The 16,428-nt window shown below is 44.3% G+C and overlaps 1 protein-coding gene across 3 annotated transcripts in view; it reads right to left on the bottom strand.

The window, feature by feature from the left end:
• The window catches only part of ECE1 (endothelin converting enzyme 1), a 65,473-nt gene that overhangs the window by 18,704 nt on the left and 30,341 nt on the right, over positions 1–16,428 (bottom strand). For all 3 annotated transcript variants that reach the window (XM_033921507.1, XM_033921508.1, XM_033921509.1), the window contains 7 exons: positions 14,758–14,882; positions 13,767–13,913; positions 12,779–12,844; positions 9,550–9,738; positions 6,229–6,371; positions 2,911–3,025; positions 2,267–2,377 (listed from right to left, as the gene is read on the bottom strand). In XM_033921507.1, the coding sequence (XP_033777398.1) occupies positions 2,267–2,377; positions 2,911–3,025; positions 6,229–6,371; positions 9,550–9,738; positions 12,779–12,844; positions 13,767–13,913; positions 14,758–14,882 (896 nt within the window). The remainder of the gene's footprint in view (positions 1–2,266; positions 2,378–2,910; positions 3,026–6,228; positions 6,372–9,549; positions 9,739–12,778; positions 12,845–13,766; positions 13,914–14,757; positions 14,883–16,428) is intronic.

The following is a 16,428-nucleotide window of genomic DNA, read 5'->3' on the forward strand; positions in this document are numbered from 1 at the left end:
TTATCATTTGTAAATCATTCCCTGTTTATTTAATTGCTGTAAACCGAGTCGAGCCTTCTCAGAATGATGACTCGGTATACAAAGTTAAGCTTTAGTTTAGTTAGTTTTTGTTTTGTATTTTTTTTTTTTAAGAGGAAACCTGGCAACCCTAACTACAGCTCCTTGCAACTCTGGGCAAGCCACTTAACACGCTATTATCCCAGGTACAAAATAAGCATCTGTCTAAAAAAATACATAAGCTGTTTTGATTGTAACTACACAGAAAAAGTGATCATCTTTCTTCCTCCAGTTCAATCTCACATCCCTCTACAGGCCATACATGAGAAGTCATCTTATAAAACACACCCTCCCATGTCGGGGATACTACTAAAACAGCACCCCTCCTCCCTTTGGAGCCAACAAAGACCCTTATCTGGAAACCAGCACCAATTGGAGTCAGTCAGAAGCCGAGCTCAGGAGTGGTGCTGTCTAGGTGACCTCCGTCACAAAATATTTGTATTTCATTCAGCCATAGCACCAAGCGTTTCAGAAACTGCTGACTGCCCCAAATGATTACTGACCTGCAAGTCTATAGGCAGCACTTTGTATTCAGATCACAGCAGCTGTTGGCTTAGTACTTGAAAAAGTAAAAGGAAGTCTCGCCCATCGCTCAGAGCATGCTAACTTCCTACGCCAGTAATGACTGCATCATCAGGACACCAGTTGCTACTCACGAGTACTACTCAGTCAGCCCTGAACCAGCAGCTCATGAAGCAAGGCAAATTTGCAAGTGAACCAAGTATAGGCAGCCAGGCTTCCTGTAGAACTTATTTTCTGTCTACCACAAGAAACTTCCCTAGCTGCCAGCTTACTTATCCCTCATCAGTTCTGGAACAAATCAACTCATTTGAGTTTCTTCCTGCCTGTTTTACTACTTGGGATCTGGATTGGTCACTGTTGGAAACAGGCTACTGGGCTTGATGGACCTTCGGTCTGTCCCAGAACGTCAACTCTTATGTTCTTATGTGAGCCAAGTCTAGGACAGTCAAGCCATTGTGACAACACTGATGAGGTTGGCTCTCTGGCATTGGGCGAATGAGGCATTATGACATCACAATCTCAGCTCTGGAATGTTGCTACTCTTTGGGTCTCTGCCTAGTACTTGGGACCTGGGTTGGCCACTGTTGGAAACAGGAAGCTGGGCTTGATGGACCTTTGGTCTGTCCCAAGTGTGGCTATTCGTATGTTCTTATGTTTATTCTCGTCCTCTTGAACTTTTACTGCACACCTGGATTCCAACTTACCCATGATTTTTCCTGTCTTCTATCCAATGTTTCCTGGTCTGATTTGCCTTTTGACCTCTATTTGGACCACATTTAGATTGCTAACATTCTGCATGGATACCAACAATACTTGTTTCCATTGACTAGACTTTCATACATATTTATCACGTCTGGATTTACCCGGACAAGTCCTCTTTTTAGGAGGCCTGTCCAGGTGTCTGGATGAGTTTTCAAAACCTGGCAATTAGTCCGGGTTTGAAAAGCATTGCACTTGGGGCTGCATCTGGAGGGTCTCTGCACATGCGCAAATGCGACACAATATCTCACAGATCCATGTGACATCACATAGCATTCACGCATGCACAGACCATCAAGACACAGCCCTGATGAGACAAGATTTGCGTGGGGACGGGGTTGGGGGGGCTGAACGGGACAGGGCTAAAACAAGGTGGGGGCCACACATTTCTCTTTTTATGAAGAAAAATCTGATAGCCCTAAATCGTGGAAATCCTGAAGACCAGGCTGGGTTGTGGACTTTGAGGACTCCTGCAGGAATGCTCCAACCACAGTCCTGAAGAGCTTCATGCCAGTCGGGATTTTCAAGATTTCCCCAATGAATGTGCAAGAAATCTCTTAAGTAAGTGAGGAACATGCATATCATCAATTTGCATTGTGGAAACTTTTTGCAGGCCGCAACCCAGTTGGGTTTTTGAGGAACCATGGTTGCCCACCCCCTTTTCTAAAGGCACAGGTTCATACCACCCACCTATAAACGTGGAGGAAGCAGGAGCATATCCAAGCTGGAATCCTGCTGTGTGCAGCATCCCCAGCTCCCCCATGTCTCCTTCTAAGCTAGACAAGACAGGCCAGAGAATGGACATGAAGTGATCTTTGCCCCTCCATCTTCCTTGTGCCCTGGGTGGCCATGCCACCCGCACAACCCTCAGACGGATGGAAAACAGACTGTACAGTACCAAGTTGGTTAGAAAGTGGACCCAACCCACCTGTTTCTTGCTGTCCTCTGCAAAAATGGCTTTCACAAACATGGCCCCTAGGGCAAAGCCAAGATTATTATCCGTGTCCGTGATGCAGAACTTCCAGCGCGGGACGCAGGTCTGTGGAGAGAGGAAGAGGCTTAAAGAGAGCAGGAAATTTGTGTGTGGGGGGGGAAAGAAGATAAGAAGAGTCATTCTACTAAGAGAGAGACCAGCATGCACAACATACAAAAAAAACAAACATGGCAATATGGAAGGCTAGTGAACAGAGAAACGGAAAACAGAGAAAAATTTGAAGTTCTATTCCTATTTGTCTGTCTTTCTTCTGAATTAAAGCTCAAACTTGTGGGACTGGCACTTTGAACAAAAGCGGCTTCTCATTATCCAATGTCTCTATATTTAATTGCGGCGCCAGGGTGACAATATCACCACAGATCCCCGGGATACTGACTGTGTGGAAGTGAACACACACGGGATCATTCATGGAAAATGCCCAACTGCTTTACAGGAATCTCACTTGGAGTAACAGTGCAGCTACCAAATTTATTTAGATGTGGAACCTGGTGGAATTTTTTAGTTGGCTGAAGTGGTTAAGAGAAGGCAGAGTCCGCATGAAACATAGATCTCATTTTGAAAAGCCTGCCTGAGCTCACCTTCTTTGATCCAAACAAAACCTCCAGCAATTTCTCTTCTGCGTCCTTGAAGCGGTGATCCAGAAATATGCCCACCTTCCTCACTGCGTTCCATACCATGTAGCTGTTTAAAAGGCTAAGAGACAGGAAAAGGCAAAGAGGGATCGTTTCAGCCATGTTGATCATGTCCTCAACCTAAATACTATTTGGCACACAATGGTTCCTTGCTGCCTGCTAGCCTGCCCTGCTTAATCACAAGGTGAGACGTCAGAAAGACTTTCTTAAACTCTCTGATTAGTTATTCAGTGGCCACGTTAAATTGCCTTCTCAGATGATTCAACCCAGGAATTGAGCACAGATGGCCACGTGGCACAGCCACAGTGGAGATGGACCTAATCAGTATCTGGTTATGAAAACCTCATGCGGCACGGGAAATGAACAACAGAGGATTTAGCTGGGCAGGAAAGGCTCGTGCCCAGTTAAATTGGTCTGTGTCCCAGTCATTGAGATTCAGAGGCACTTAAGTTTCAAGTTTATTTGTACTTGATATATTGCTTTTAAATGCAAAACAGTTTACAATTATACAGAGAATTAAAACGTACTTAAAAAAAATAATAAAAGTGGGAAACAGACTGAAACAATACGGACGGTACATGCTACATAAGGGAAAATGGGAAGGATACATTGCATGATGCTAATAGAAAGGGGTAAATCCTAGGAATAGATCTCATAAGCATCTTTGAAAAGAAATGTTTTAAGACCAGATTTGAAGTTATTGAGTTTGGTTTAACAGCAGTCCTGGTTGGGTAAATGTATTTGTCAAGCCATGTCATCCTAATGTACTTTTCGGAAAGTGATCAAGACGTGGTTTGAAAAATTCATTTCCTAGTGTGGTTGCATCATTATGAACTGTTACTCTAAGCAAAAGTTTGTATTGCATTTTCCTAAAGAATATTTGTACTGTTAAGAAATATTTTGTACCTTCCTACCATCTTGTATTTCACTGATTGTCCAGTCTTTGGTGTAAACCGCCTAGAAATCAGTTGGTTATGGCGGTATAGAAGAATATGTTATGTTATGTTTCTTGTCTAAGGGGCTGTCAATGGAGGCCCAGGTATTGTTTAAACTAGGCTCCTTCTTACTTAGTCAATAGATTTTCTTTAGCATCATAAAGACATCTGTCCAGGGTTGCAAGAGTAAGAAATTTCTAAATCATACTTTGGCATCTCAGGCAGCTCTTCATGACAACGAATTCCGAATATTGTTGCCTACTACCCATTCCTACGGCCATTTTAGAAAACAATTGAAGACCTATCTTTTTTCTAAATATTTGACTGTTTAACGAATTATCTTATTTCATGTAACATGTTTACTTTGATAACTTTTTGTAAACCACGTTGAACTTCTGGTTACATGGTCAATAAGCACAATGTTATGTTATGTTATGTAAGGGCACTGGAAGTCTGGAGACAGACTTTGGATAGAGCCAGGATTTACCAGTTAACAGCAATTTCCAGACTGCTCATAAGCGCCCAAAATAGGCTGACCAGCTGTCCAGGTATTGGTCTGAATATCAACCGAGACACAGATTATGCCAGTGGCTTGGCATGAGATATCCGAGTCATTCTGCCCGCTTTGAAGATTATCAAGTGCTACGGGTTGAACGAACTTCAGCCCAGTACCGTTTGCAGTCCTAGGGAGAGGCAGCAAGCCCAGTCAATCAACAGTGACACCTAGAGGCTAGATTCAAGGTCTGATTGCTAGGTTCTAGAAGGAACCGTGTCCTGTGAGATCCTGGCCATAGACCATCACTGCAATGACCGGGTAGGGAGGAAGTACAGAAAAAAAACAAAAAACCAACAACTTTCCAGTAGTTATAAAGGTTCATGGCAGTGAATCCCAGACACAGATTCAGGCTTCCAGTTCAACTGAAATCAGGCTAAACATTTCAAAACCGTAAAAACAAAGTTTGGAAAAGAAGAAACTAAACGTTCATAGGTGCCAACAATTTTTATTGATGACAATATAACAAACAGCACCAAAAAATGAAATCTTGACAGTGTATAGTACTTGTCATCCAATTTATATAATGAACCCCCTCCACCCCCGTTCCCCCACCACTTAAAAGCAATAAGACCATAGCCCATAGCAGAACATAAGAAATGCCTCCGCTGGGTCAGACCTGAGGTCCATCGCGCCCAGCAGTCCACTCACGTGGCGGCCCAACAGGTCCAGGACCTGTGCAGTAATCCTCTATCTATACCCCTCTATCCCCTTTTCCAGCAGGAATTTGTCCAATCCATCTAAACATCAGCAACTGACAGTATCCAGTATAGAACATGAGTAAAATGAAGCTGCTTTATAAAGTACAAAAAAAAAAAGCATGAATAGACGATACTGCCATAGGTCTATTAGGGAGAATCCACCCCCCCCACCACCACCACCACCACAGACACCCCCCCTCCTGCAGAGAAAAGGAAAGGAACAAGAAAACACCAATAAGGGTCCCCAACAAGCTCCCGGCAATTATTTTTCTTTAATGGAAAGATCGATCACAGAGCCACAAGGGGAGGGGGGGGGGGGGAAGAAAATCAGAGCCATCTACTGAAATCAGTGACATTCAGCTCTGCCTCTGTTATCCAGTGGCACCTGCCCCCCCCCACCCCTCCTCAAACTGCAGTGCCCTGAATGACTAGTGAGGATGCTCAAAAACCCTGCAACCCAAACCTCTCTCCAATGTGAGAAGTTGGCAGCATGCAGGGCTGACGTTGGGTGTGGGGGGGGAGGGTGTTAATCAAAACAGCTGCCCTGGGTCCCACAGCTTCAGGGAGCCCCTTTGAGCCAGGATGTATTTCCATACTTCCCACTCCTTTCCTAAGCCATCCTCACCTTTAAAAAATGCAAAGGGGGTTGCTAGCAAAACCACAAGCAGCAGTAGAGAAACTGCTGCTGCGCCTGCGACCCCTTTGCATTTTTTAAAGGTTGGGGGGGGGACAATGGAGGGAGGGATGGGAGGGTATCAGGGGAGGGGCAGTGATGAGAGGAATTGGGATGGGCCCCCCCCCTCAGACATGCTGGAACCTAGGGCAGAAATGAAACGCCAGCTCTGGCAGCATGGCTTTCCAGACACTGACGCCAGCATTCTTTGAGCATGCTCAGTTCATGCGCATGGGGGAGGAGCATCAATGGCGGCAGCTGAAAAATGCTCTGCCAATTTTCTTATGCTGGAGGAGGCTTAAAGCTGGGGAAATTACATGTGGGGGGAGGCAGGAAGAAAATCAGAGAGAATGGATGGCCCCACCCCCACAAATGGGCTGCAGACAACATCCCTGCTATTACCTCTTGTCTGTGGAGTTAATGAGGTTGGAGACTTGGGTCAGGTATTCCTTAGCATAGACCACCACCGGTTCCGACTCGTTAATCCTTATAGGGGAGAAGATGTTGTTCAGCAAGAGCATCCAATCAATCGCAGGTGCCAACGTCTACACGGAGAACACAAGAGACATTCAGTGGCTCCAAGTGGAGGTCATGGAGATTGAATGACATGGGGACAAATTGATCCCTGTCCCTGCAGGAAATCAATTTCCCTGTCCCGTCCCCCTGAGTTTTGTCCCGGTCCCATTCCTGTAGGCTCTGCCTTAACTGCACAAGCCTCGAACACTTATGATTTTAACGTGTTTGAGGCTTATGCAGATGAGGACGGAGCTTAGGCATTGGTGGAATGAGGCATTATGACATCACAGTCTGAGCTCTAGAATGTTGCTACTTAGGATTTTAAAGCAGGGATCTCAAAATCCCTCCTTAAGGGCCGCAATCCAGTCAGGTTTTCAGGATTTCCCCAATGAATATGCATTGAAAGCAGTGCATGCACATAGACCTCATGCATATTCATTGGGGAAATCCTGTAAACCTGAATGGATTGCGGCCCTCAAGGAGGGACTTTGAGACCCCCTGCTTTAAAGTGTTTGAGGCTTGTGCAGATGAGGATGGAGCTTAGGCATTGGTGGAATGAGGCATTATGACATCACAATCTGAGCTCTAGAATGTTGCTACTTAGGATTTTAAAGTGTTTGAGGGACGGAGCTTAGGCATTGGTGGAATGAGGCATTATGACATCACAATCTGAGCTCTAGAATGTTGCTACTTAGGATTTTAAAGTGTTTGAGGGACGGAGCTTAGGCATTGGTGGAATGAGGCATTATGACATCACAATCTGAGCTCTAGAATGTTGCTACTTATGATTTTAAAGTGTTTGAGGGACGGAGCTTAGGCATTGGTGGAATGAGGCATTATGACATCACAATCTGAGCTCTAGAATGTTGCTACTTATGATTTTAAAGTGTTTGAGGGACGGAGCTTAGGCATTGGTGGAATGAGGCATTATGACATCACAATCTGAGCTCTACAATGTTATTACTTAGGATTTTAAAGTGTTTGAGGCTTGTGCAGATGAGGATGAGCTTGCAGGAATGGGGCGGGGACGGAAAAAGAATTCGTCAGGATGGAACGGGAAAATGAGCTTCCACGGGGACAGGGAAAAATTTGTTCCCTTGTCATGGGGCTGCAGAGAACAATACTCTATTAGTTGTCAAAATGCCATGCAACTGCCTAAAAATTCCAGATCTTTCAGAAAATGTTAACCACCACACGGGTACACATCTTTGATGTGGTCTCTTGCAGTTCACCTTCCTTGAGTCAACCATGTTGGAATTTCCCAAGCTACACCACACACTATTTAGGCCAGTCACAACTCGGCAGGCAAGTGACTAATCTTTTCAAGCATGTATCACCCCCCATCCCAGTAACCCTGAAAACATAGGTGCTCAAATTAGGGGGAAACTGCAGAGAACCACCATTTCAGGGCTACTGTTCCAACAGTACCCTTCAATTTATCCAGAGCAAGTGCTTACCACTAGCATGAAACAATGCAGATGGTCTTTGGTGAGTAGCAAAACCAGGCAGCTTCACCAACAGAGCTTATGTCAAATTCCACACTATGGCCCAAAACAAGTAACGTGAACTCTGCATGCATTAATTAATGCAAGAGAGCCTGAAGAGAACTACAGTGTCAGGAAACAGGCAGAACCCAGGTAAGTTACTTAGAAGCCAGAAGGGGTTAATAGGATTAACACCTCATTAGCCGTAGCTGTAAATGGAGAAGTTACACTGAGGCAGATGGCCAGCACTAGGTAAGTGCGCCATTATGTCTAACAGCCCACCACGTATATTTGGAAGATGTCGTGTGTTATAATGAAAAATGCCATCTAATGATGCGGCCATCTCTCCTGTTTGATTATTTCATGTCTCGTAAAGCTAGTTTCAAGATAATTCTAAGGGCCAGGCCACTGAATCAGCTGTCTAAAGGGATGGCGGGTACAAGAGTGACATTTAGGCCCAGGATGAAGAGCCCAAAATCTGCTGCTCTATGAAAAAAAAAAAAAAAAAAAGCATTCAATATTAAATATATGTGCTCACACTTTTCCTTATGGTGGAAAATGTGATTCCACCAAAAACTCTAATGTACTGCCATACAGGTGGCACCTGCAGCTATAAGGGCTATTGGGGTTGTAGACAGGTGGGTACAGTGTGTGGTTTGTTTGTTTGTCTGTAAGGTGCCCCACTGCTCTGTTGCCATGTCTAGGTGGCCAGTCCATCACAATATTGGCCCCTCCCACATCCAAAAGGCCTTATTCTGGGTGTTTGGGACTTGGACCAATTTTTGGTCAAGAATGTGATATAAAAATATACATAGTGGCGGTCTGGATGATCAAACGCCTGGATGTATAGACTGACTATTTCCCCCCCCCAAAAAAATATTTTGGACGTACTTTGAGAATGGACATTTTGCCGCTGCCGACTTTGAGTGAGTAGCACCCTACATCCAAATCAGACTTAAGACATCTTTTGATTATGCCCCTCCACGTGTATTGGTTTCTGATATTTTGCATGGCCTAATTCCTTCTTATTTGCTGGATTTCCTTAATGATTGGTCGACAGGGTCATAGACAATGAAATCAATTCTGTTTACAATTTCCATCGCCTAAATCAATTAAGCTATTCCGTCAACGTAGTGTTTCTTTTAGTTATCAAGCTCTGACAATTTGGAATAAACTTACCCTCACTGTTAGATCAGAAGCTAACTATTTAGTTTTTAGAAAGTTTTTAAAAACAGTTTTATTCAAGAAATTTTTGAACGTTTTTATGATTTTTTTTTTTCTTCAATATTGCCCGTTTAACCGGGTTTGTTGCCAGTCATCTGCTTGGAACTCATAAGGGCTATGGTAGAACATAAAAAGTTTTGTAATGTAATAAAGACCTGAACAGACCATCCAGTCTGCCCAATAGACACACTCATACAGTATATTCATGGTTAAATTGGTTTTCCTTTAATATTTATGGGCAATAGACCATAGCAGTCCACCCTGTACTATTTATGGTTCCCACTGCTGGAGTTGCCGTTGAAGCCCCCTCCAGCCTGTCACTGGAGCTTCTATCTAAGTCCTCCCCAGCTCATCCTAAACCAAATTACCATATGCAATCTATAGGACACTTCAAATGGGAATCTTATCCACCAAGGCCCCATTGTGTATCTGGAACCAGTTACTATGGTGTTCTAGGTCACAAAGTTTCCTGTTTTATTCCCGATTTAGCAGCATTTACCCGAAGCTCTCCGGCTGTGATTTTGTGGTAGATCGTCTCCTCATCCCGGCGCTTCTCTTGTGGAATCATGATGTTGGCTAGAGCGGTCTCAAAGTCTAGAATCTGTTGCATCTGTTGCCTGGTGGTCTCCTCTTGTCCACCTAAGATAACTCCCAGCTGCACCATGAAATTCAAGTAGGCTGTCAACACCTGGAAGAAAACAAGATCCCAATTTGGCTGCTTTTCCGTCAGACACCCGGATGAGCAAGGTAGCAAGAGCAGTTCCAGGAAGGCACCTCTGATGAGTCCTGGGCCAGTCCTAGCTTCTTAAGTGCTGTCTGTGTGCATGTCAGTCCTCACTTAAGTTTTCAAAAGAATATGGACCATGAACTCCAGAACTCATAAGTCCGTTATAGCAGACCAAACAGATTTTAATTTTTTTTTTTACTGGATAAAGACTGGAGTGTCCCAGGGCCATTTAAGGAACTGCTTTGTAGCCGTCAAACCGACATTTTCTACTTCCGTGTTGCTCGGTAGCATTGTTTTTGTTTACAGTGGGGGGAGAAGGTAATTATTGGTCTTTCAGGCCCATTTATTGACGAGATCAGTATAACAGTATTTATTAATGGGAACAGTGCAAATGTATCACACAATCCACTGAACTTCTACTCATCTGCCAGGAAGAAGTGTGCATAGCTCTTATACACCAAAAGTGTTTGAGGACGCTGTAGTCAGAGCTCATGTTCATATAGTTTCCCCTGATGCCACTGGCGAAACATGGTCTCCCTTTGGGATCGTTTTGTTCGAGTGAGCTGCTGTGATATTTGAGACTACAAGCAAGTTGGGAAAATAAGTACTGCACTACTCCCTCCATATTCACTGTGATCAGGGATTAACAGAACCGCAAATATAGAAAAACCGCAAATAACTTTTTCATATGTTTTTCGCTGTTTTCTATTAAAAACCATAGTGAATATGGTGAAACCACAAATAACATGGTGGGAGACATGGCCTGTTCCTGAAGGAGGGTACAGATAGAGGATTACTTATGGGACATTAAGTAAATGGGATATAAACATCCTAGATAAGGAGCACTTACAGGTCATGGACCTGGTGGGCCGCCGCGGGAGCGGACTGCTGGGGACGATGGACTCCTGGTCTGACCCGGCAGGAGCAATGCTTATGTTCTTATGAGAGGCAAAACACGGTGAAGAAAGTGCTGGGAATTGGCGATTTTCTCTGTAAATGCTTGGAATCAGCGATTTCTCTATGTAAGCTGATGTAATTTTGGGGGAGGAGCCAGCAAGCTAAAAACCGTGAATAATCGAAACCGTGAATGCTGAAACCACGAATATGGAGGGAGAAGTGTATTTTGTTCTGTTCCAGCTCTGTGGATCTTTGCAGCCTGAGAGTGGGTTTCTAAGATCACGGGTTTAGCTGCATCAGACTTTGTTCATAGGAGGAGTTTTTTTTCCAAGACCTATGTTGATATGAGCATAGTTGGCAACAGCCGATGCTGGTTGCAATGCTCCTAAATTGCGAGGTCTCTTTTGGCATATAACAGCTGCGCAAACTTCTTCCCTGACAGGAGAGATTGGACGTTTTAGTGGCCTGTGTCATCAATATAAACAGTCCAATTTCCCTCATCAGTATCTGATCTTGGAATTTGGTGTCTCTTAGGAGGTCCTAAGTCAAACTGAGGTTGGGGTAACTCCAGTAGAGAATGACATGGTGACAAAATTAATCACCATTCTCGTCCCTGCGAATAACTGTGGGAAACAATCCTGTGTCATTCTTTAGTGTCTATCTCAACCTCGGTCCTTCTATACCAACATTGATTAGTGGCTGAGCCCATTCATGTTCTCATACTTCCCTCTCTCTTTGAAGGAGAACACGGGGATGGTTTCCCAATGTTATCCACAGAGACGGGGAAAAATTCTGTCACCATCCCCGTCCCTGTCGATAACCACGAAAACCATCATGTGTCATTCTTTAGTGTCTATCTCAACTAGAGAATGACATGGGGACAATTTTTCCTTGTCCCTGCAGGAACTCAGTTTCCCTGTCCCGTCCCTGCAAGTTTTGTCGCTGCCCCGTGCCTGTAAGCTCTGCCTTATCCGCACAAGTCTCGAACACTTATGATTTTATAGTGTTTGAGGATCATGCAGATGAGGATGGAACTTGCAGGAATGGGGCAGGGACAAGAAAAGAACTTGCAGGGATGGGACGAGAAAATGAGTTCCCTTGGGGGATGGGGAAAAATTTGTCTAATCTCAGCCTCAGTCCTTGTACACCAGCATTCTTCAGTGCAAGGTTTGAGGGTCAATGGCTGCATCCATTCATACTCTGATTGTTCCCTCTCTCTTTAAAGAATGACATGGGGATGGCTTCCCGCAGTTATCTGAAGGGACGGGAACGGTGATGAATTTTGTCCCCATGTCATTCTCTAATCTCCAGCAATGTTTCCACTCACTGCCCAGAAGGTTCAGGAGTGTGAGAAAGTCATTGGCATGTAAACGAATTTGGAGTTTTTTTTGGCCAGGTACAACCTCTTAAAATAGAGAAATTTGCATGCTTACTACGTACTTTATAGGCAAATCTTACTCATGCATATTCATTAGGGATATCTTGAAAACCCAACCAGAGGAACGAGGGGTAGTATCATTCAGCTACGTGAACGACATCACTATATTAATACCTATTAACCATTGGGTGAAGAGACTGGAGGAGAGTTTAAGATATTTTTGAGGTTATGGAAGAATAGACAACAACACAAAGTTGATAATTCCAACAATGAATACGCATGAGAGAGATTTGCATATAATGGAGGCGACAGGCATGCAAATCTGCCCCATGCATATTCATTAGGGCTTTCCTGAAAACCTGACTGGCTGGTGGTCCTCCGGGACAGGGTTGGGGACCACTACCTTAAAAGCACTGCGGGAGGAGCAGCTCGATGGTTTAGAGAGGCTGAGAACCAGGGAAGCCTCAATGAAATCCCACTGCTGTTTCTTGTTGAGGTTGGGGAAGTCATTTAACCTTCAAGGGACTCAATTACACTACAGAGCTATCAGGAAGTCATTAATGATATCACTTGTCTCCTTTGCTTGGCTTTCAGAGATCTTTCTCCACAGCCTCCAACAGCCCTGTTTCTCATATCCTGTCCCATCTTTATCTAGCACATGATAGGGCAAGACTTCATGAAGCTGGTGTTAACATGAGCCATCAGGGCCTGTCCATCTCCCCTTACCTTTTCATTTTCTGTTTTGTTCAGATAATAATCTCGTGAAGGTAATCCTAACCCCGACTGGTCAACCTGAAAAAGAAAAATCACAAGGTGTAGGGGATGAGGACAGTCAGTGACAACCTGAAAGATTAAAAACAGCTGTACATAACAGAACTGAAAATCTATCAGTAGGGAAAGATGTGAAATGGATGTGCACTTCTTTGCTTAAAAATACCTTTATCTTAGTGAAAAGTATGTCAAAAATATTAGACAGAATACAGCAGCTTCTGCAATCTAGAGCTTCCTATCTGTGCCCTTCTCTTCCTCTGCCAACTCCTGATTCTGTCTCTTCTGCCTTGCTGCTCTGTTTGCTTGAAACAAGCTGCCCAAATCCCTACGGCAGGCTCCATCTCTGGCAGTATTCAAGGCCTGGTTAAAAGCCCACCTCTTTGAGAGTGCTTTTGACTCCCGACTCCTCTCACCTTGGGTTCTGCATCCCCAACCCTATATGTCATGTCTGTCTGTCCAAGTTAGATTGTAAGCTCTTCTGGAAGAAAAGTCCATAAGCTGCCGTTGAGACAGACATGGGAGAAGCCACTGCTTGCCCTGGATCAGTGGCATGGAATGTTGCTACTCTTTGGGATTCCACATGGAATCTTGCTACTGTCTGGGGTTCCAGAATCTTGCTACTCTGAGATTCTGGAATGCTGCTACTATTTGGGGTTTTGCCAGGTACTAGGGACCTGAATTGGCTTCCATGAAGACGAGATACTGGACTGGATGGACCATCTGTCTGACCCAGTAAGGCTATTCTTATATTCTTATCCATCTCAAATACCATTGCTCCTCTGAGCTTGCCAAGACTTCCTGCAGTCATCAGCAGGAGGCGTTATAGGGAATGCGACAAGAGCGGACTGGAGAGAGCTCAGCTCCCGCTGCCTCAGCCTCTCCCAGGAGCTACTGTAGGGACCGGGGCTGATTTTGGTGCTGCCACAGTTGAAGTGCGCCTCACCTGAATGACGTTGCTGTTTGAATTTTTGGAGTCTGCACCAACATCGATGGAGAAGAAGGGGGAGGTGTGGTACTGTGCTGTAAACACACTCAGAATCTCCTGAAAGTTATCTTCTTTCCACGGGCCAGTGATATTCCATCCGCCAACCTGCCAAAGAAATACAAGCATGAAACTCAAGACAGGTTAGTTGACGTCAAATAGCAATTGAGCACCAGCTTGTCAGGCTTCAGCCCCAGGCAACACCCCCACGGTGGTTTTTTTTCCAGTATTGTGAAATCTGACCTATAGCTCGTTATTTTATTTGATATCGCCATTTTTAACAAAAAGTCAAATCAAAGCAGTGCACAGTAAATAAAAACAGTGGGCAATATTTAAAATAAAAAACATAACAAGGGGAAAGTACACAAACAAATTAACCAAACTAGACACAAAAGGACAAAAGGGCAGGAAAAGTTTACAATATCTTAAGGAAAAAAAAAATAAAGAGGGTAAGATACAGAAAGAATAAGGGAAAGAAAAGCAAAGATAAGCATAAGATAGTGCCTACCTGATCACAAGTCATATGAAAGAGTTACAAGAAAACAAACCGTAAAGCAAAAATGGAAAAAAATGTGGAACTAGTATCTTGATTTATTTCAAAAATGGTGCAAAGGTAACACAAACAAATATACAATAACATAAGTTGCACAGTGTAAATGTGGCACAGACCCAACACGGGCCATGTTTCTGTCGCGACAACCTTCTTCTGGGTTCTGGTCCTGGCTATGAGCCAAGAGCTTAAAAATGCAAAAGCAAAATAAAAACTTTGTGACTACATCTGTGCAGTTAAGGCAGAGCTTACAGGAATGGGGCAGGGAGAGGAACAGCGACAAAACTTACAGGGATGCAGAAATTGAATTCCTGCAGGGGACAGGGACAAAATTTGTTCCCGTGCCATTCTCTATTAGGCATCCTTTGCTTGCTTAAACAAGGCTTTGCAGTCCTAGATCACCTTTTTTATCAAATCAGTCAGTGGCTTGGCAGCCAGTTCTTCAATCTTGGTCTCATTCATGCATGACAAATAGTAGCGCTGGGCCTTCCTCTCCGCTTCGCTCGTTACGTTCGTGGTGATATTTTCTGAAAAAGGAAAAACAACCCCAGTGATCTTTTCTGCCGAAAGACCCTAAGTAGGTACGAGGGAGGGAAGGCGTGCATGTGGCAGCGGGTCAGAGGAGAAGAGGTGTCGGGGCCCCCACCGTGCCAGCGCCCCGGGTGGACCGCCTTCCCCCCTTACTATACCACTGCCCTCATTCATAGCAAAATATTTAAGTAATATAATATGCACTCTTGATCCTGATCAGGTTAGAGAGCTTATTCATCTTGCCCAGCATAGGCCTTTCTTCCCAACTACTGCAGTTGCTGTGAAAGATCGCCATTGGAGTTCTTCGTTTCAATGCCATTCTCTTATTCAAGGATGGGATTTTGCACTGCCAGAATGCTTTATTTTATATGGAGTACAGCACTTAAAATGTTTATGTAATGCCTATAATCATGTTACTAAGGCCTCACTGAACATTAAAAGTGGCAAATTATTTAAAAAAACAAAACCCTGCATCAACAGGAAACTCTTTCGCGGTAGCGGTGAAACAGGTGGCAAGGTGCCAGAGGGTCTAGTCCATTTAAGAAAGGGTCCCACTCTTTTTTCAGTGATAAAACTGAACAAAGGAGGGAGCACTTATGTTTTTAAATACAAGATATGACAGAGCCTCTCAGCTAGGCCAGAACATGTCCCCCAGTTGCTATGGAAACCACAGGCTGGCTCCTTCCATCCTGCCAGAGTGGCACTTAATGGCTAGACCAGAAAAACAAAAAAGGATGGCTCCAGGCAGGACTCAGACTTTCTTCCTGCTGAAAGTTGAGTACAGAACAACAGACAGAGAAACATGATGGCAGATAAAGACCAAATGGCCCATCCAGTCTGCCCACCCGCAGCATCCACTATCTCTTTCTCTCTGTGAGAGATTTCATGTGCCTGTCCCACACTTTCTTGAATTCAGAGACAGTCTGTCTCCACTACCTCTTCTGGGAGACTGTTGCACGCATCTACCACCCTTTCTGTTAAAAAGTATTTCCTTAGATTACTCCGGAGCCCATCACCTCTTAACTTCATCCTCTGTCCTATCATTCCAGAGCTTCCTTCCAAATGAAAGAGACTCAACTCATGCACATTTATATTATGTCTCTATCATATCTCCCCTCTCCCGCCTTTCCTCCAAAGTATACAGATTGAGATCTTTAAGTCTGTCCCCATACGCCTTATCATGAAGACCACGCACCATTTTAGTAGCCTTCCTCTGGACCGACTCCATCCTTTTTATATCTATTTGAAGGGTGCGGCCTCCAGAACTGTACACAATATTCTAAATGAGGTCTCAGAGTCTTAACTGGACTCTGAGGTACCCAATCAGACAAAGTCTCTCCATGATGTTTACGGATGGTCCTTTTCTTTTCAGGGGCTGAGGAAACCAAGCACCCACTAGCTACGGTTACCAGACATCTGGATTTCTCCAGACATGTCGTTCTTTTCGAGGCCATGTCTGGGCAGGTCCGAACAGCTTTTCAAAACCCAGCACTTAAGTCTAAAATCGTGTTGGCAGGAAGCGGGGCTGGGGCATAACAGGGC

This window comes from Geotrypetes seraphini, chromosome 15, assembly GCF_902459505.1.
Source record: "Geotrypetes seraphini chromosome 15, aGeoSer1.1, whole genome shotgun sequence".
In the NCBI taxonomy this organism is placed as follows: domain Eukaryota; kingdom Metazoa; phylum Chordata; class Amphibia; order Gymnophiona; family Dermophiidae; genus Geotrypetes; species Geotrypetes seraphini.